The sequence below is a fragment of the Colossoma macropomum genome, unplaced genomic scaffold, assembly GCF_904425465.1.
Source record: "Colossoma macropomum unplaced genomic scaffold, Colossoma_macropomum, whole genome shotgun sequence".
In the NCBI taxonomy this organism is placed as follows: domain Eukaryota; kingdom Metazoa; phylum Chordata; class Actinopteri; order Characiformes; family Serrasalmidae; genus Colossoma; species Colossoma macropomum.
The window spans coordinates 9,127,028-9,142,747 of NW_023494801.1; the positions used below are offsets into that span (position 1 = coordinate 9,127,028).

At 37.3% G+C, this 15,720-nt stretch overlaps 1 protein-coding gene across 2 annotated transcripts in view; it reads right to left on the bottom strand.

The window, feature by feature from the left end:
• Positions 1-770: 770 nt before the first annotated feature.
• stat5a (signal transducer and activator of transcription 5a) overlaps positions 771-15,720 on the bottom strand; it is a 130,027-nt gene continuing 115,077 nt past the window's right edge. For both annotated transcript variants that reach the window (XM_036590076.1, XM_036590075.1), the window contains 5 exons: positions 15,577-15,719; positions 12,090-12,245; positions 9,358-9,409; positions 8,645-8,749; positions 771-5,402 (listed from right to left, as the gene is read on the bottom strand). In XM_036590076.1, coding sequence (XP_036445969.1) covers positions 5,279-5,402; positions 8,645-8,749; positions 9,358-9,409; positions 12,090-12,245; positions 15,577-15,719 — 580 coding nt within the window. In that variant the 3' untranslated portion in view covers positions 771-5,278. The remainder of the gene's footprint in view (positions 5,403-8,644; positions 8,750-9,357; positions 9,410-12,089; positions 12,246-15,576; position 15,720) is intronic.

Genomic DNA, 15,720 nt, shown 5'->3' on the forward strand with positions numbered 1-15,720 from the left:
ATGACAGAAGTTATGCACCCACCACTTAAACACAGTGTTTCATTCACATGATTATGCTGCACTTTATTCATTTTGAAAGAACACATAGTTCTACCCCCCTATAGCTACATTACTGCTATATGGTGTTTACTTTAGCATTAATGAAACATTTCCTGCTCGGAAAATTCATTTTTATCATATATTCTAAATCAAATCATTGGGCTGGGAAGTGGATTAGGGCCTCCAAGCGTTTAGAAACAGCCCTGCAAGGAGCTAACAACTAATGGAAGCTTATTACCACTAACATCGTGCAAACTGCATGCCTAATTCATCACATATTGGCCTCAAACTGTGTCAAGTTGTTAAGTAACTAAAAATACATTTGTTTATGTGCTTTCTGGCACTGCATGACATACTGCTGCGTATAAAAATGGACAAAAGTATATTAAGAAAGCAAAAAAAAAGTGTGAAACCTGAATTCTGGCCATGCCAGCATGTCTTGGCTGGTCAACTACATCTGAAGTAAGGAGAAAACTGTATTTGATTTTTGGCTGAACCTTAGACCTCAATGCTTAAACAGGTTGAAGTAATTATTTTGAGCTTTTCTGTTTTCAGATGGTTTTGTACTTTTTTGAGACTTCATGAATTCATAAAAATAATATTAGAAATAAAATATTAGAAAACAAGGGACTGAAAAAAGAGATTGCAGTATTAACCCAAACACATCAGTGTTGTTTTGTAATATCATATGACTCTTTCATTCTCTGAATGAAGTCCGCTCACGCCGATCATGTGATTCAGTTCAAATTATTTATAAAACTTTATTTTCAATTCAATTGCTCTTCTTTTAGAACACATATCCAAGCACTAAAACCAAACCAAAAACATGTGACAAAAACACGAGACGAGGCCGAACACAAACACACACGCACACATACTTACACACACATACACACACACACACACACATACTCATAGACACACATACACACCAACACACATATACATTACCACCTACAGTGTGAAAGACAGACTACTGAGTGACAAGACCAGAGTCTAGAAAAAAAAGAACAACAGCAAAAACAAAACAAAATGAAAACAATAAAAAAAAAAGGAGACGAAGAAGCAAAAGAAAAATCGCACGACTTCTGACGTTATCTTCAGACTCTCCTCTGTTCTAGAGGAGAATGAGGGAGGGGGTCGAAAAAAACAGGAAAAGTTCAAAGGAAACCAAACTACACTGAGAGGAATCAAACTATTTTGTTGATTAGTAATGTCTGCGGGAAACACATGAAGCACAGTGGCGTCCGCGCTTATCATATGGCTTTTTCATTCATGCAACAGCTTGGCTGTGGGTTAAAGCTAGAGGTGGGCAATATGGCCAAAGTAATATTGTGATACTTTTCACGATATACGAAATGCATCAGGTTATTTAGTTTTTCCAAACGAGTTGGAACCATTGCAACACTGAAAAACGCTGTATGACAATCAATCACGTTTATTTTCTTCACTGTAAGAAGGGAAAGAGGGAAAAGCCCACAGCTAGAAACAAATAAATAATGACATCCAATCAGCTACTTGTTTATATGCAGTTTAATTATTAACAATCCATGCTCTGCCCACTAATGCATTCTTTCATAGCAACTGTTGCGAGAAGCTTTACAGACTTTAGCTAAAATCCCATTCAACAGAATGAATTTAGCTTGTTTAGAGTCGCTACATAACATTGGGTTTCCAGTTTAAAATGCTACACTAATCAGCTGGTGTATGTTGCAGCTAATCGGAGATGTGCATGCAAAATAAATATCTTTTGAAATGAAAAACACACATTGCAGGTTTAGAGTTTCTCATTAGGCTGAATGGGATCTGTGAAGCTTATCCAACCTAACAAAGGTTGCTATGAAAGAACACATTGGTGGGAAGAGCATGGACAGCGTAAAGTTCTGATTTGAATTAATAGTTTAATGTTCTCGAAACACAGATGCTACCTGTAATGCGTAATTTATCACGATATGATAACATATCGTCATATCGCCCACCCCTAGTTAAAGCAAGACTGCAGTGTTGGTAGCAAAAGCCCTCCGATGCTGAAGATCTGTTTTTGTTTTTCTCTTTTCTTCATGTAATAGCTACTATCTGGCTTTGAGATTCAGGTCAACATCTAGGGGCTTCATCTACCAAGGCCTGAAGTGTTTATGTAGCATTCACAGTACACAGAGCATAGAGGGACGGTGCCATAGAGCTTCCACAGTAATAAAATAGAATTATGTTAAAGAAAATAAATTCATATATATTTATACTGAATATAGATCTTCTCTTCTGCCTGTTAGTTTCTTTAGCCTGAATGATACATCCACTGTTTTTAACTGTCCTGAGCGTGTATATTTGTGTGTGTGTGTGTGTGTGTGCGTGTGTATGTGCAAAAGAAGAAACAAAGTAATGCACTGAATTTACATCATTTCCACATAAATAACGTATCATATCAACACAATTATTGCCAAAAGTAGGTAAACTATAAAACAAAACTGTGTTGATGTATTATATTTTATTCACATGGAAATGATGTGAATGTGAAAATACAATGCATCACTTGTTTCAGTGCAGTAAGAGAGCATGATGGGGGGAGAGACAGAGCGAGAGAGAGAGAGAGTGGGGGAGGTCTAATAAGGGAGGGTGCGTACACATCTATCTGTTCTAAAGCTATAAGATGGTAACTGGACACAGTCTACAGCATTAGAGCAGCATACGTCACCATGACAACAGGTGCTCTCGTTTCGCACATGCTCAGTGTGCCATATATGGCATGGCAGACTTCACCTGTTGCTCTGGATAAAGCCAGGGCTAACGTAGTGTAGCATCATCCACACTGCAAAGAATGGAAACATCTTGAGCGTAATCAATACATCTAACACTTCTCATTATGAGACGGCTGTAAAAATACTATTCGATTATTTCATCTGCATCCAAACTTTTTAGTACTTTTTATTTTATTACGAGGAATGATTTTACTGTCCTGGGAGATCATTTCACTTCCTTTTTTTAAACAAGCTAACACAAAAATATCATTTCACTTGATGAAATTACTTAACCCCTTATAATCCCAGGATTATTACATACTAAGGGTTATTATTCAGTAATTACAAGGACCTCAATGTAAACTGGCTGAGCTAATAGAATATAGAAGTGTGTGATAAAAGTTTGGGCCCACGAGTAGGCCCTGGCCATTTAAAGGGTTAAAATAACTACAAATTATATAAACAGATAGAATAATCTTATGGGATTTCTACAAAGTGGTAACACTTTGTTTTGAGAGTCTACGGTAGACACTTTGTAGATGCTCAGCTCGTCTTTAACACTGAAATATTTATTACACGCAACTGAAAGCTGAAGATAAGATTCTGCTAAATCTAAATCTAAACCAAACCTTAACATTAAGTTGAACCTAAAACCTAAAACCCAATCTTAAACCTAACAATGTAAGCATCTCTAGACAATCTACAGAGGGTTGTGACCAAATTATTTCATACATTAGACATACAGTAGTGTATAAAAGTCAGGGACCTCCCCTCATTTATTTAACTTCCAATCAAAATGGCTATTAAGCACAAGCTATTCACTTTTCAGTGTCAGGAAAAAAGCAAAAAAATACATATAGAAAATTCACCTCAACAACTAAATACAATATCAAATGTCTCAGTATTTAGTGTGTCCACTGTCTTTATAACAGATTCCAGTCTCTTCAGGAGACCCAATATCAGTTTTTCAAAAAAATCTGCAGAGATAGTTTTTCACAAATTCCAAAGTTCAGTCTTAGAAGCTGCATTTTCTGCTGATCCAAGTAATCCCAAACACTTTCAGTGATGTTCTGGACTCTGGGGTGGTCAGTCTATAGTTCTGAGAACACTAGCAGCCTCTTTGTCTGATTTGCAAATTTCCTTCTTTCTTTTTCTCAGTAAAAGCTTCTTGACAGCTACACATCCTTTTAGACTCATATTGCTGAGTTGTCTTCTTACAGTGGAAGGATGGACAGAAACACCTTTTTTTTTATCAGATCTGAAGCAAAAGTGGAGCTTGATGAGGTTTTTCCAGTATCTTTTAAAGTTGAAAGCTTTAAGTGCTGGTTATTTGATGAGGACAGTTTCGGTAGTCCACCAGGTCTTGCATTGTCTTGCATGAACTCAAGTTTTGGAAACTTTTTCTTTGATTTTCTCTTTCTTTATGTAAATGGATTATCTTATTATCTAATCTCATCAAAAACATCTCCTGAAAACTTGCACGTAATGACTGTTTTGACTGGAGATGTAACTAGTGAAGGGTGGTCTCTGACTTTTGCACAGTGCTGTACTTTCTGCAGTGCAAAAAAAGAGTACATCATGCTTTATAACACAGTGGGTTTCTGATGCAGAACAGATAACAAATTGCCCAGTACAAATCTACGCACCGCACCCTTATACAGCTGGGGAAACAGAAAGGGAGGGAGGTGGCAGTGTGTTTGTGTGTGTGTTTTCAATCTATGTAGACACCTGTGTATATAAATGAAGTCTGTGAGTGTATTTGTGCATGAATGTGTGTGTTTTATGAACTCAGACATAAAGAAAATCTGTCCAGTCTTTTCAGGGACCTTTGCAGACGTACTGACTATCAATAGCTCTGTTGCAACCGAAATGCGCTTTAGTGTATAGAGACATACATTACAATCACCATGGTAACAGTGATTTCATCTTCCCCACAAATATGCATTTGTTCCAGAGTGCAATGGGTTCGAACGCATGAACTTTCGATGCAAAATAATCCGGACACAATATAAAATAAAAGACAGAAAAAAAACAACAATCTGAAAATAAAACACCTTCTTACAGTAGTACAGTTCTATTTTGGGCTTTTTTCATGGCGCTACTTCAGACAACTGCATTTCAAAATAAAACCATAAAACGACAAAGAGAGGAGAACACATGCGTGTTACGAGAGTTTTTTTCTCACAATACTGTTTGGTGCTATTTTTTAATTTCTTTTCTCTTTCACACATGTGAAGGGGAAAAGAGAAAACAATCTGCTTCGTCTCTGTATGCGGCTCACATGCGGAGAAAAAAAAAGTGACAGAGCACAAGAGGAGAAAGAGAGAATGAGAGAAAAACAACCAGTACAAGAAGCCATATCCATCACTGAACTTGTTCACATTAGGGATGAAATGAAGAGAGGAGGGAAAGGAAGGAGGGAGGGATTAGGAGGAGGAGAAGGAGGGCAGTAGAGATGAATAGAATAAACCATCACTGAGGGAGAGAGGTCTAAGGTTGAGAGGTCATGACTGCTGGCCGCTCCACTGGCCGTCCATCGGTCGGCGAAGCAGCTCCTCCACATGCCTTGCTACATCCATGGTGTCGTCCAGATCAAAATCACCATCGTTATCCAGCATACTGTCACCCCTGAGACAGAGAGAGAGAGAGAGAGAGAGAGAGAGAGAGAGAGAGAGAGAAGAGAGAAAAAAAGAAAGAGACAAATAGAGGGAGGGAGAGACAAAGACAGAAAAGAGATAGAACAAAAGATGGGGAAAGAGAGGAGAACAAAAACAGAGAAGAGAAGGGAGAGCGAGAGAAAGGAGAGAGAGAGAAAAGGTGAGAAAGAACAGCAAAAGAAAAATAAAAAAGAAGAATAAAGAGAAGAAGAGGAGAAAAGAGAGAGGATGAGAGCAAGAGAAAAAGAGAGAGAGGAAGAGAGAGAATGACAGAAAAAGAGACAAATAGAGAAAGGGAGATGCAAAGAAAAGAGAGAAAAGAGATGGAGGAAGAGAGAAAGAGAGGAGAAAGAAGAAGAGAGAGGAGAGAGAGAAAGAAAAAGGAAAGAAGGAGAAACAGAAAAACGAAAAGAGGTGAGAAGAACACAGACGGAGAAAAGAAAGAAGGAGAGAAAGAGAAGGGAGAGACGAGAGAGAGGACATAGAGAGAGGAATGAGAAAAGAGGGGGCGACAGAACAAAGAGAGAAAGGGAGAGAGAGAGAGGGAGAGAAGCAAAAAGTGGGTAAATAATACAAAATAAACTCTATACAGAGGAAATCGATTCAAAAGAAGTTCGAATGTGTTGGAAACATCAAACTCTACAATGTTTTTGGTTTGATTTGATTTTGAAAATATCAGATATATAATGGTTGAGCTCTGTGGTCCTTTATCATAGTGTAACTGAAACAAACAACTGTCCCTATAATAACTAAAGACAGCAAAGAACTGAAGATTTTGGAAATTTCTTTAAGGTTTTCTGTCAGTTCATTAGGCCTATTCCAGCTACTTCCTCATAACTTATATAATTACAGACTACTTTGAACTATTAAGATTAAAACCATGGCCAACTATTTTAAACCAAAGCTGCAGTAACTGCTGACTACAAAGTTCATTACATTACAGAGAAAGCTGTCAATTATTTATGAAAAACACAGTAAAAGGAAATCATCTCAAAGCTCAAACTTGCAAGGATCTTGACACTCTTTCTAAAAAAAACATTTTTAAAAAGTAGTTTCCAAACGTGAAATTAAATACAATTATTAAGCTTTAGAAGTCACACTTAACTCTGGTAATAACAAAAGCATGCTGTAATTAATGAAGTATTTCTAACTTGTAACTTTTTCAAAAAAAGAAAATCCAGTTGCAGACATTCGATTAATACCACATTTGCATATGTAGAAGAACAAAAGGTATTTTATTATGAATTTAATAATAAAAAATGATTAAATATTTATATTTCCTTTCATTTTTCAGCTACTCAAAGCTGTAAAGTTGTTGATACACAATGTAACCTGAAAAAAAGTTATATTCATTAATTATATAATTAAGTAATTAGTTACATAATCACATCATTACATTTCATACTATAGCAAAATGACAGTAATATCTCTTCTAAGAAACAGGTACTCAAAAAGATTCATCTACAGCAACGTATGCCAGGAGCACTCAAATGTGTGTTATACTTCAAAATATAAACAGATGTTGTATTTCAAAATCTTTCATGGCAGGTGAATCATCACATAATGTGCTAAACATCACATAATGTTTAGAATCAACTCACAGCATCTGCAAAAAACACAATAAATCTAAATAAAACTTGCTGCTTTCAGTTTCAATGCATTGTCCTTTTCATTTAGCCGTGTACATATACAGCACGACTGGAGACCAAAGATCTTATAACCCTGAAAAGCCTGTAATACAGAGGGTCCCAGAGACCTGCCAACAACTGAAATAGAGCGCTCGAAGGATGTGTTGGGACACATCTTTCAGAATCTTTTTATATCATATTTTAAACTTCATTTGTTTTAATTATTTAATTATATATTTTTGCTTTACCATGTTCAAAAGTATATAATTTCAGTTATATCATCAGTCAATACTTTGGGTCCAACTGCACGACTGTAAACTATAATAAAACAGTAATCCAAATACATATATACATGTCATATTCAAATTAGGGATATTGCTACTCCTGGAAAGCCACCATCCAACACATCTCAATATGTCATTAACATTCTGAAAGATAGACCTTTAGAAAACTTTAATATTAAGTTAATATTAAATCAATATCTCAGAAAATATTATTTCCCAATGACAAAGACTACATTCAGTGGCCCAAATCTGCATATTTTAATGCACAATTACTGTTTATTTGGAAAATAAAAAATAATACATGAAATGTGGTCTGTGTAAAGGTTTTTTTATTTTATGTTTTATTTTTCCCAATATTTTAACTCTAGCAAATAAGAAGAAATTGTTTACTAACAGGAAAAAAGCCATGTTTAAGTGTGTTTACTTTAGAGCATGTTCAATTAGAAAATCAACAAAACATGTTATTTGACTAGGGGTGTTTTAGCTTTTGCATACAACTGTATTTGTTTTCACTGCATCATCTTCCGAAAGAAAAGCCATGATGCGTAACCATAGTGACCATTTGATGCTTTTTGATGTTGTTGCCATAAGGCTCCTGCACATGCAAAATGATTTAACAGATTGAGCTGAAGTGACGTGAAAGATGGTCAATCTAAATGGTCAAATTGATCCGTATCGGACATGTATATGATTTCAGTACCACAGATGAAAGAGGCTCAAAATCAGAATAGAAATTACGAGATTCAATGTGTTTTTATAGAGTTCAGACTTGGGCCACTTTTACCTTTAGGGTTAATGTAGCCAAAATATTTGATTGCAGATACACTGAAAATTCCAAAATCAAATGTGAAAAATGTATGTACTGAAAAGTGCTGTCATGGAAAGAGTAAAATAACAGATATACCACAAATATTAAACTAAAAAATACTAAATAGTAGCCCACATAAAAGACATTGATGTTTGTCCAACTAATGTTTGAGAATTGGCCTTAAGATTTCACTTAATTACTGGCATCATTTTGAGTTTTAGTTAGTAAATCTAGTCACTGTTGGCTGTTCTAACTTTTCTGATGGATGTGAATGAATAATTGATAACGTTGCCTTGGAAAGTCATAAGCAAACCAGACATAAACTGTATCTACAGACAGCTACTTTTGTGAACTGCAGTTATTTTTTATTTAATAAGTATCCATAGCTCATTTTTCCATTTGATGTTCCACAATGAGGTGATTTTAATAGCGTGGTCACGAACACACCTACACACATCCACAAACACAAAAAGTCTTGTTTTGTTTGACTTACATGGCTGGATAAATGCCGTAGTTTGATGGGTGACTGACGGCCGGTGATGCTGCGTGATCCATGTAGGTGGGGTTTGCTGCGGGGTCAGGATTAGGCGTTGCAAACCTGAAAACATGCACACACAGACACACCACAATGACATTCATCAACTCTCTTTTGCGCATGAGAAGTGTCTCATTAGCCAAGCTGTAATTGATCTGACCTTATCTTCCGCCCTGGTGGCCTGGCACCCTACCTGCCACCTACATCACCACAGAGCGCATGCAGAAGTCATCCTAAGCAGCTAATAAAGCTAACGATGCTAACTGCTCTCATGTATGCTATGAAGAATCCCCTTGGCACTGGCTAACTCCTGTCGAGTTTGACCAGAGTGGACATCTTGCTAACAAGCTAACAACCTCCCCACCGCTGGAGCACTAGCAGGCTAACTCCGCTAATGGTGCTAACATGGCTTAGTATATTCTGATGGTGAGAATAAGATTGCAGAGTATGAGATCTCCATGGTGACCACTAACTTCCAGCTGAGCTGGACTGGAGAAGCGAGCGCTGATATGCTAGCATGCAATTAGGCTAACTGTGTGAAGATGATGGATTGGCACTCAGAACATTAAAGACATGAAGGCTTTTACTGAACAATCAGCATGCAGGGACGTTGCAAGAGTGAGACAGAAAAAGAAAAGGCCACAGGTGGAGGGAAAAGAGTAGATACTCACTCTGGCACTACTTGTTTGATCTGCGGTTTGACATAGCCGTCCACGGCTTTCGCTGTAGAGGTTGAAGACAGAGACAGACCGATAAAGCCACTTATTAAGACCCTTCAAATGTCAGAGTGGTCAGTATGTTCTTCCATGCTATTTTGTAGAAGCCCTCTAAGACACTACCTTCCATTTCTCTAGAGTTATCACACACAGGCTTGATTAAATACAATGTCAGGTCTTACATACATTGCCATATCTACAGTCATATGCAAAGGTTTGAACACTCCTGGTCAAACTGTATGCTTTGTTGACATTCTAAGTGAAAATAAGTTAACATCCTCCACAGAGAACACTTAAATATGGCACTTTTCTACAAATTTCAGTGCACAATTCCTATTTATTGGCTAAATTTAAAGCTATCTAAGATTGTTTTTTAATAAAATGAAGCTTTACTGAGTCAGGAAAAAAAAGAAACATGCTTAAACATGGCATCTGTGCACTGCTGCAAGTCACCCTGTAAAGCCTGAAATAATAACTTAAAAGTCAGAGGTACTGGGTTGCGAGTTTTCTGGATCACGTCATATGTGTTTACATATTATCATCACATGCCCAGACTTAAAAAGAGGGTCCGGCTCGATGTTTAGGTCCCAAAAGCAAAATCGACATAATACTGATGAAAATATGTAACAACAGACTTCACTTGTGTCCCTGGAAGACACGCCCTTCATTAAGTTCATTTCTCTCTGAAAAGTCTTTCAACTGGTGATAGGGAGTTGATTCCAAAGAATCTGCGGCTACATTGCTCCAAGTTTCCCCTCGTCCTGTAGCCTGCTCAAGCTCGAGCTTACTTCAGGAGCCTCATTATAGGCGATCTCATGGTAAAATGTATTCACACATTTCATTAGTCAGCTGTGATCATTGTCAAGCTACCTGATATACTATGAGTATACTAGGTGTAATCTACGGATTTTTGTTATATCAATGTAATCTGTAGCTACTCCACAATTGAGTAAACTATGTTTAGGATGGTTAAAGCTCTGCTATATCCCTTTATTAATGACTCTGGCACTCTTTTGGTGAAAATTTGGTGGAGCCAAGGAGTCAGCTCCAGCGGCAAGAGTCAAGACTTGGAGTTGACTTTAGAAAACCTGTCGATCACTAATTTTAACGAACTCTCAATCATCAGATTCATCCGCTTGGGGAAAGGGTCCAAAGCACAACCCACATTACAAAATGTTCTTTTGCACACTGTGTACAATTACATATTTCCACCAGAGAGGTCTCCAAATCCCCAAAACTTACATAGTGTAGCTTTAACATCTTGGAAAAATATAAAATCCCTACCTTTTGCAAAGGTTAAATTTGTTACATTCAGCATATAAACAGTAACTGTGCATGAAAATGTGCATTAAAATGTGCAGAACTGTGTTCTCTGTGGAGGATGTTTTACTTATTTTAACAGAAAATCAACAAAACATTTGGCATTTGACAAAGACACCCAAACTTTTGCATATGACTGCATTTTATATATATGTAAGTACCTATATGCAATAAAATATGTCCCGTATGTATCATATACAGTACTGGGCACCTAATAAATTATATTTAGAAATAGCTATTGAACTGAGTAGTAAGCTTTTATATCCTATTTTATTATTTGTATTATCCAGTGCTTAGGTTGGTTAATGAATACTTCATAATGGTAAATCAGGAGTGCTGGTGATGGAATTTAACAAATCCATGAGACAGCTGAGGCCATCAAGGAAAAATCTGGAACCAAACTTTGTTCTTCTGACTAGCTTAAAAGATATCAATTACATTTTAAAAAGAATGAATTTTCTGGAATTTTATAGCAGTAATGTTCGTTTGTATTCAGTCTAACATTGGTGTTTTTAGAAACCAGAACACACTGACCAATACTGCCCAGATAAATAGTTTTAAAGAATTGGCTCAGGTGCCTAAGACTTTTGCACAGTACTGTATATGTAAGTATCTATATGTAATAATAATTTTCTAGGCCTAATGCCAAACCTAACCCTAACCCTTACCTTCACTTTAATACTATATGTATTAATCACCTTCACCTATACACCATATATAAGTATCTGCATGTAATTAGGGTCTTCTAAACCTGATCCTAAATTTAACCCTAACCTTCAAAATGTGTTCAAAAATGAAATTTTAAAGTATACAAAGCCAGAACTTTTTTTGTTGACCCAGTTTTTCTCTGGTTTTCCTACAAACAAAGGACATTTAAATCCTGAAAATGTAATGAGAACAAACACAAAATGACACAAAAACATACACGCACACAAAATCACATCTCTTTACTTACAACGGCCCTTCCTACTCTAGTTTTGCCCTCATGTTATCTTCCAGTAACATCAACAGTTTCATCCCCAGTAACAGCGATAATGTGAGATAACAGCATTTCTCAGTTAAACACAGGCCTTCTTAACTTAGCCTGCATAACCTTTAGTGAAAATAGGCCTATGCTGGAGCATTTTGAATGATACGAATAATGGATCCCCCTGAATGTGCAATGATATTACAGCATATCTCTGCATTACTGAGAAAAATGCAATGCTGGTACTGAACATGTAAAACAGCTAGAACACTGGCCTTACATTCCTGCCTCCCACAACATCATAATAATTCCATTATTTTGCACTGTTTTCCACATAGTTCTTGAATAATAAGCGTCACAGGTGGAGGCACAATTACAAGCACAAGAATTGATGTCTTACAGAGAGGAGGTGTGTAGTATTTGGAGAAAACCTCATCTTTGGGCCGGTCAGGGTACAGGAACAGCAGGTGGTTCAGGTCACTGATACGGTCAGAAAGAGAGCGGATAGAGAAGTCTTTGGTTGTATAGGGCATGAGGTTCCACACCATTCTCTCCCCTGCACAAACACACACAAACACTCAGGTAAGGCTTCAAAGAGTTAATACACTAATAGAGGAGTTCAGACAGCCTAATTGGCAAAAACATGTTGTGTATAGATTATAAATGTATGACATTCTGTAAAAGGTAAAAGGTAACCTCAGCAGTATTTTTTGAATAATAGTACAAAACCACACCCATAACAAAAACACAGGATATTATGATACAGTACTGTACAAAAGTCAGAGACCACCCTTCATTTATTTAGTTTCCAGTCAAAACAGTCATTAAGCACAAGTAAATCATTTTTAGGAGATATTTCTAAGATTGGAGGTACAACTGCATAAGGAAAGGAAAGTCGAAGGAAAATAAGTGAAAATTCAGAATTTCAGAAAATGATTAAAACATGCAGAGAAAATGGGACTCCTAAAAACTGTGACCTGGTAGACCACCAAAACTGTCCCCATCATTTAAACAGCACTTAAAGCTTTTATCTTTGAGAGAGAGGAGAAAATCAAGCTCCACTCTTGCTTCACTTTTGAAAAATCCACAGGTGTTTCTGTTCATCCTTCCACTGTGAGAAGACAACTCAACACTAGAGGCCTAAAAGGATGTGTAGCTGTCAAGAAGAAGAAAAAGCAAACAGACAAGAAAAGATGCTGCTTGTGTTCTCAGAACAATGATCACCCCAGAGTTCAGACCTCAACATCATTCAATGTGTTAAGGATTAGTTGGATTGTAAGAAGCAGAAAATGCAACCAACTTCTAAGACTGAACTTTGAAGATGTTGAAAAATGAAACCTGTAGTGTTTTTTAAAAAGCTGAATTGTATTTGTTTCTGAGTATTGTTCCGTTAAATATATTTTTTTTTTGCTTGTCCCTCTTTTGCTGCAGTAACAGCCTCTACTATTCTGAGAATGCTTTATATTAGATGTTGGAACATCGCTGTGAAGATTTGATTGCATTCAGTCAAAGAACATTAGTGAGGTGAAATACTGATGCTGGATGAGTAGTTCTGGATCACAAACTCCACTCCAACTCATCCCAAAGGTACTAAAAGGAGCTCTGGCACTCCAGAGAACACAATTTTAACTGCTCCACAGGCCAATGCTTTCGGGCTTTGAAACTCTCTGGCCAATGCTGGCCATTGGACATGGCTTATGTGTGGCTGTTCCAGAGTGTCACATTCTATTGGCAATGCTTTTGTATAGAGTTTATAGCTGTTTATAGTTTACAGTTTATAACTATAAAGAGGCATCTGGATACTTTTGGACATGTAGTGTATAATTTTATGAGGTTTTGGGAAGGAAAGAGAGCAGTAAATACAAGTTTCTGATAGAAGCTTTAATTTAGTTTGTTTTGTTGTAATGTCTTATTTATTTAGAAAAAAAAAGACTATTACAGACTAGTTTTGAGATTTTCATACTTTAAAATAATATTGACATAAATATTATTAAAGAGTCTATGCAATCTTCTTCAGTATTAAAAATGCGTAGATTATCTAACCGTCTGCTGTGATATTCAGGAGAACTCCAGAAATGTACATTTGTGTGTCCAATTAAGGTGTATATTGTAATGACTGCATTGCATCATGTCTTATTAACCTAAGTGACCTTGAGTTAGAGTAATAAATTCAGTGCAGGGTCTGAATAATGGGGCCATGTTCTTTCACATCTGTCTTGTTAAAAATGACCCCAATGGAAGAAGATTAACCGCTGCATTTAAAATATACTTTTGACCAAAAGAGTGTTTTCATAAATTCAGTGAAGTCCAAAAGCTGTTTTCAAATCCAGATGCAGTTCAGAAAACCATCTCTTGTCCCTCTGAAAACGGTGGCCTTGGGGTTACTTCATGTGACCTCCGAGTCAGATGTACTAAGCCTTTTGTGCCAGTTTCAGGTACTGACAGGACACATTCTGTTATGTATGAAATTGGTGTAGAACTTTAATGAACAGTTTATGTGCTTTGCACATGTGAAATGGTGTTCCCTGCCTCATACATATAAATTTGAGGGCAGGTAGGTGGAAATACAAGATAGGTGGAAATACTGGAACACACTGAAGTGCAGTGTAGGTAACATGGAGGGGATCCACACTCGCTACATACAGACTCTCCAGTGGTGTCCCACAAGGCTTTTCTTTTCCCTTTACACACACTCTCTGGGTGGTGTAATCTCTTTTCATGGCTTCTCCTGCCACTGATATGCCAATGACACTCAACTAATTCTTTCCATCTCACCTTCTGACAATCAGGATTCCAGTCGCACCCCATCATGTCTAGCTGACGTCTTTCCATGGATTGCAGTAGACCACCTGAAGTTGAATCCTAGTAATACTGAACGGCTATACATGAAACTGCACGCCTTCAATATAATCTTGCCATCTCATTCGAGAACTACTTGGTCACTCTGTCTGAAGATGCATGCAGCCTTGGTGTAATTCAGGATGACCTGGTTTCGTTCTCGGCTCATGTTGCAAACCTCATGAAGTCATGAAGGTTTCTCCTCTGCATCATCCAGAGGATTTGACCCTTTCTTTGAGTGTCAAGTACACCTCAACTTGGCTCGACTTCTTATGTATTTCTACTTCTGTAAGTCACTCTGGATAAGAGCATCTGCTAAATGCCATAAATGTAAATGAACATGACATATTTTGTTAGATGTACTAAAGCTTGAGCAACTGTCAGTGGTCAGTTTTTGGTGGAACATCCTCTGCCTCTTAAACCCAGATAAAATTAGTGGTAGGGTCTAAAATGCATGTTGCTGGGAGTTTGTTTCTTCCTGTTTTAAGCCAAGGCAAAAGTTTATTTATATACTGCTTTTTACAACAGGCGTTGTCACAAAGCAGCTTTACAGAAAAATCCGGGTCCAAGCCCCACATGAGCAAGCCAATGGCGACACTAGCTTGCTTATGTTTTGGCATTTCAAGTGCTTTGTTATTTATACAGGTTGGACCAAATAATATTCTTTTCTGTAGATGCACAATGTGAATGAATTACTGTCATATTTTTTCTTCAGTAAATGCACAATCTTGTAATTAAATATAATTTTGTTTGATTAAATGTGAAGTGCTGAGAGCTTCATACAAATTTCACTTAAAATGTTCTCAATAAGAAAAGACATGGTGTTGGCAGGTGTTGGAGAAACACACCACATGACCGGCAATCAGAGCTATTCTTTCTGCAATCACGCAAGTGATCCACAGATCTGAAGGGACTTCTCTTGTGTGAAACAAACCTTTGATCATGAGCCACTTCACCCAACCAAACCCTGAATCAATCCTGGGTGTAGACTCAAGTAATTAGGCCAAGTGTGAAAACGAGCTAACAGTGACAGGAGTGTTGGGCAGTACCTGCTTTGTTAGGGTTTTCTGCCACCCATGCGATGGTGATGCCCCCTATCTCTGAGTCACTGAATCGCAACAGGAACGTTCCGTTAGGTTTGGACATCAGCATGTCCTGAGCCTGCTGCTTATTCACAAAGCCCAGGATAGCCC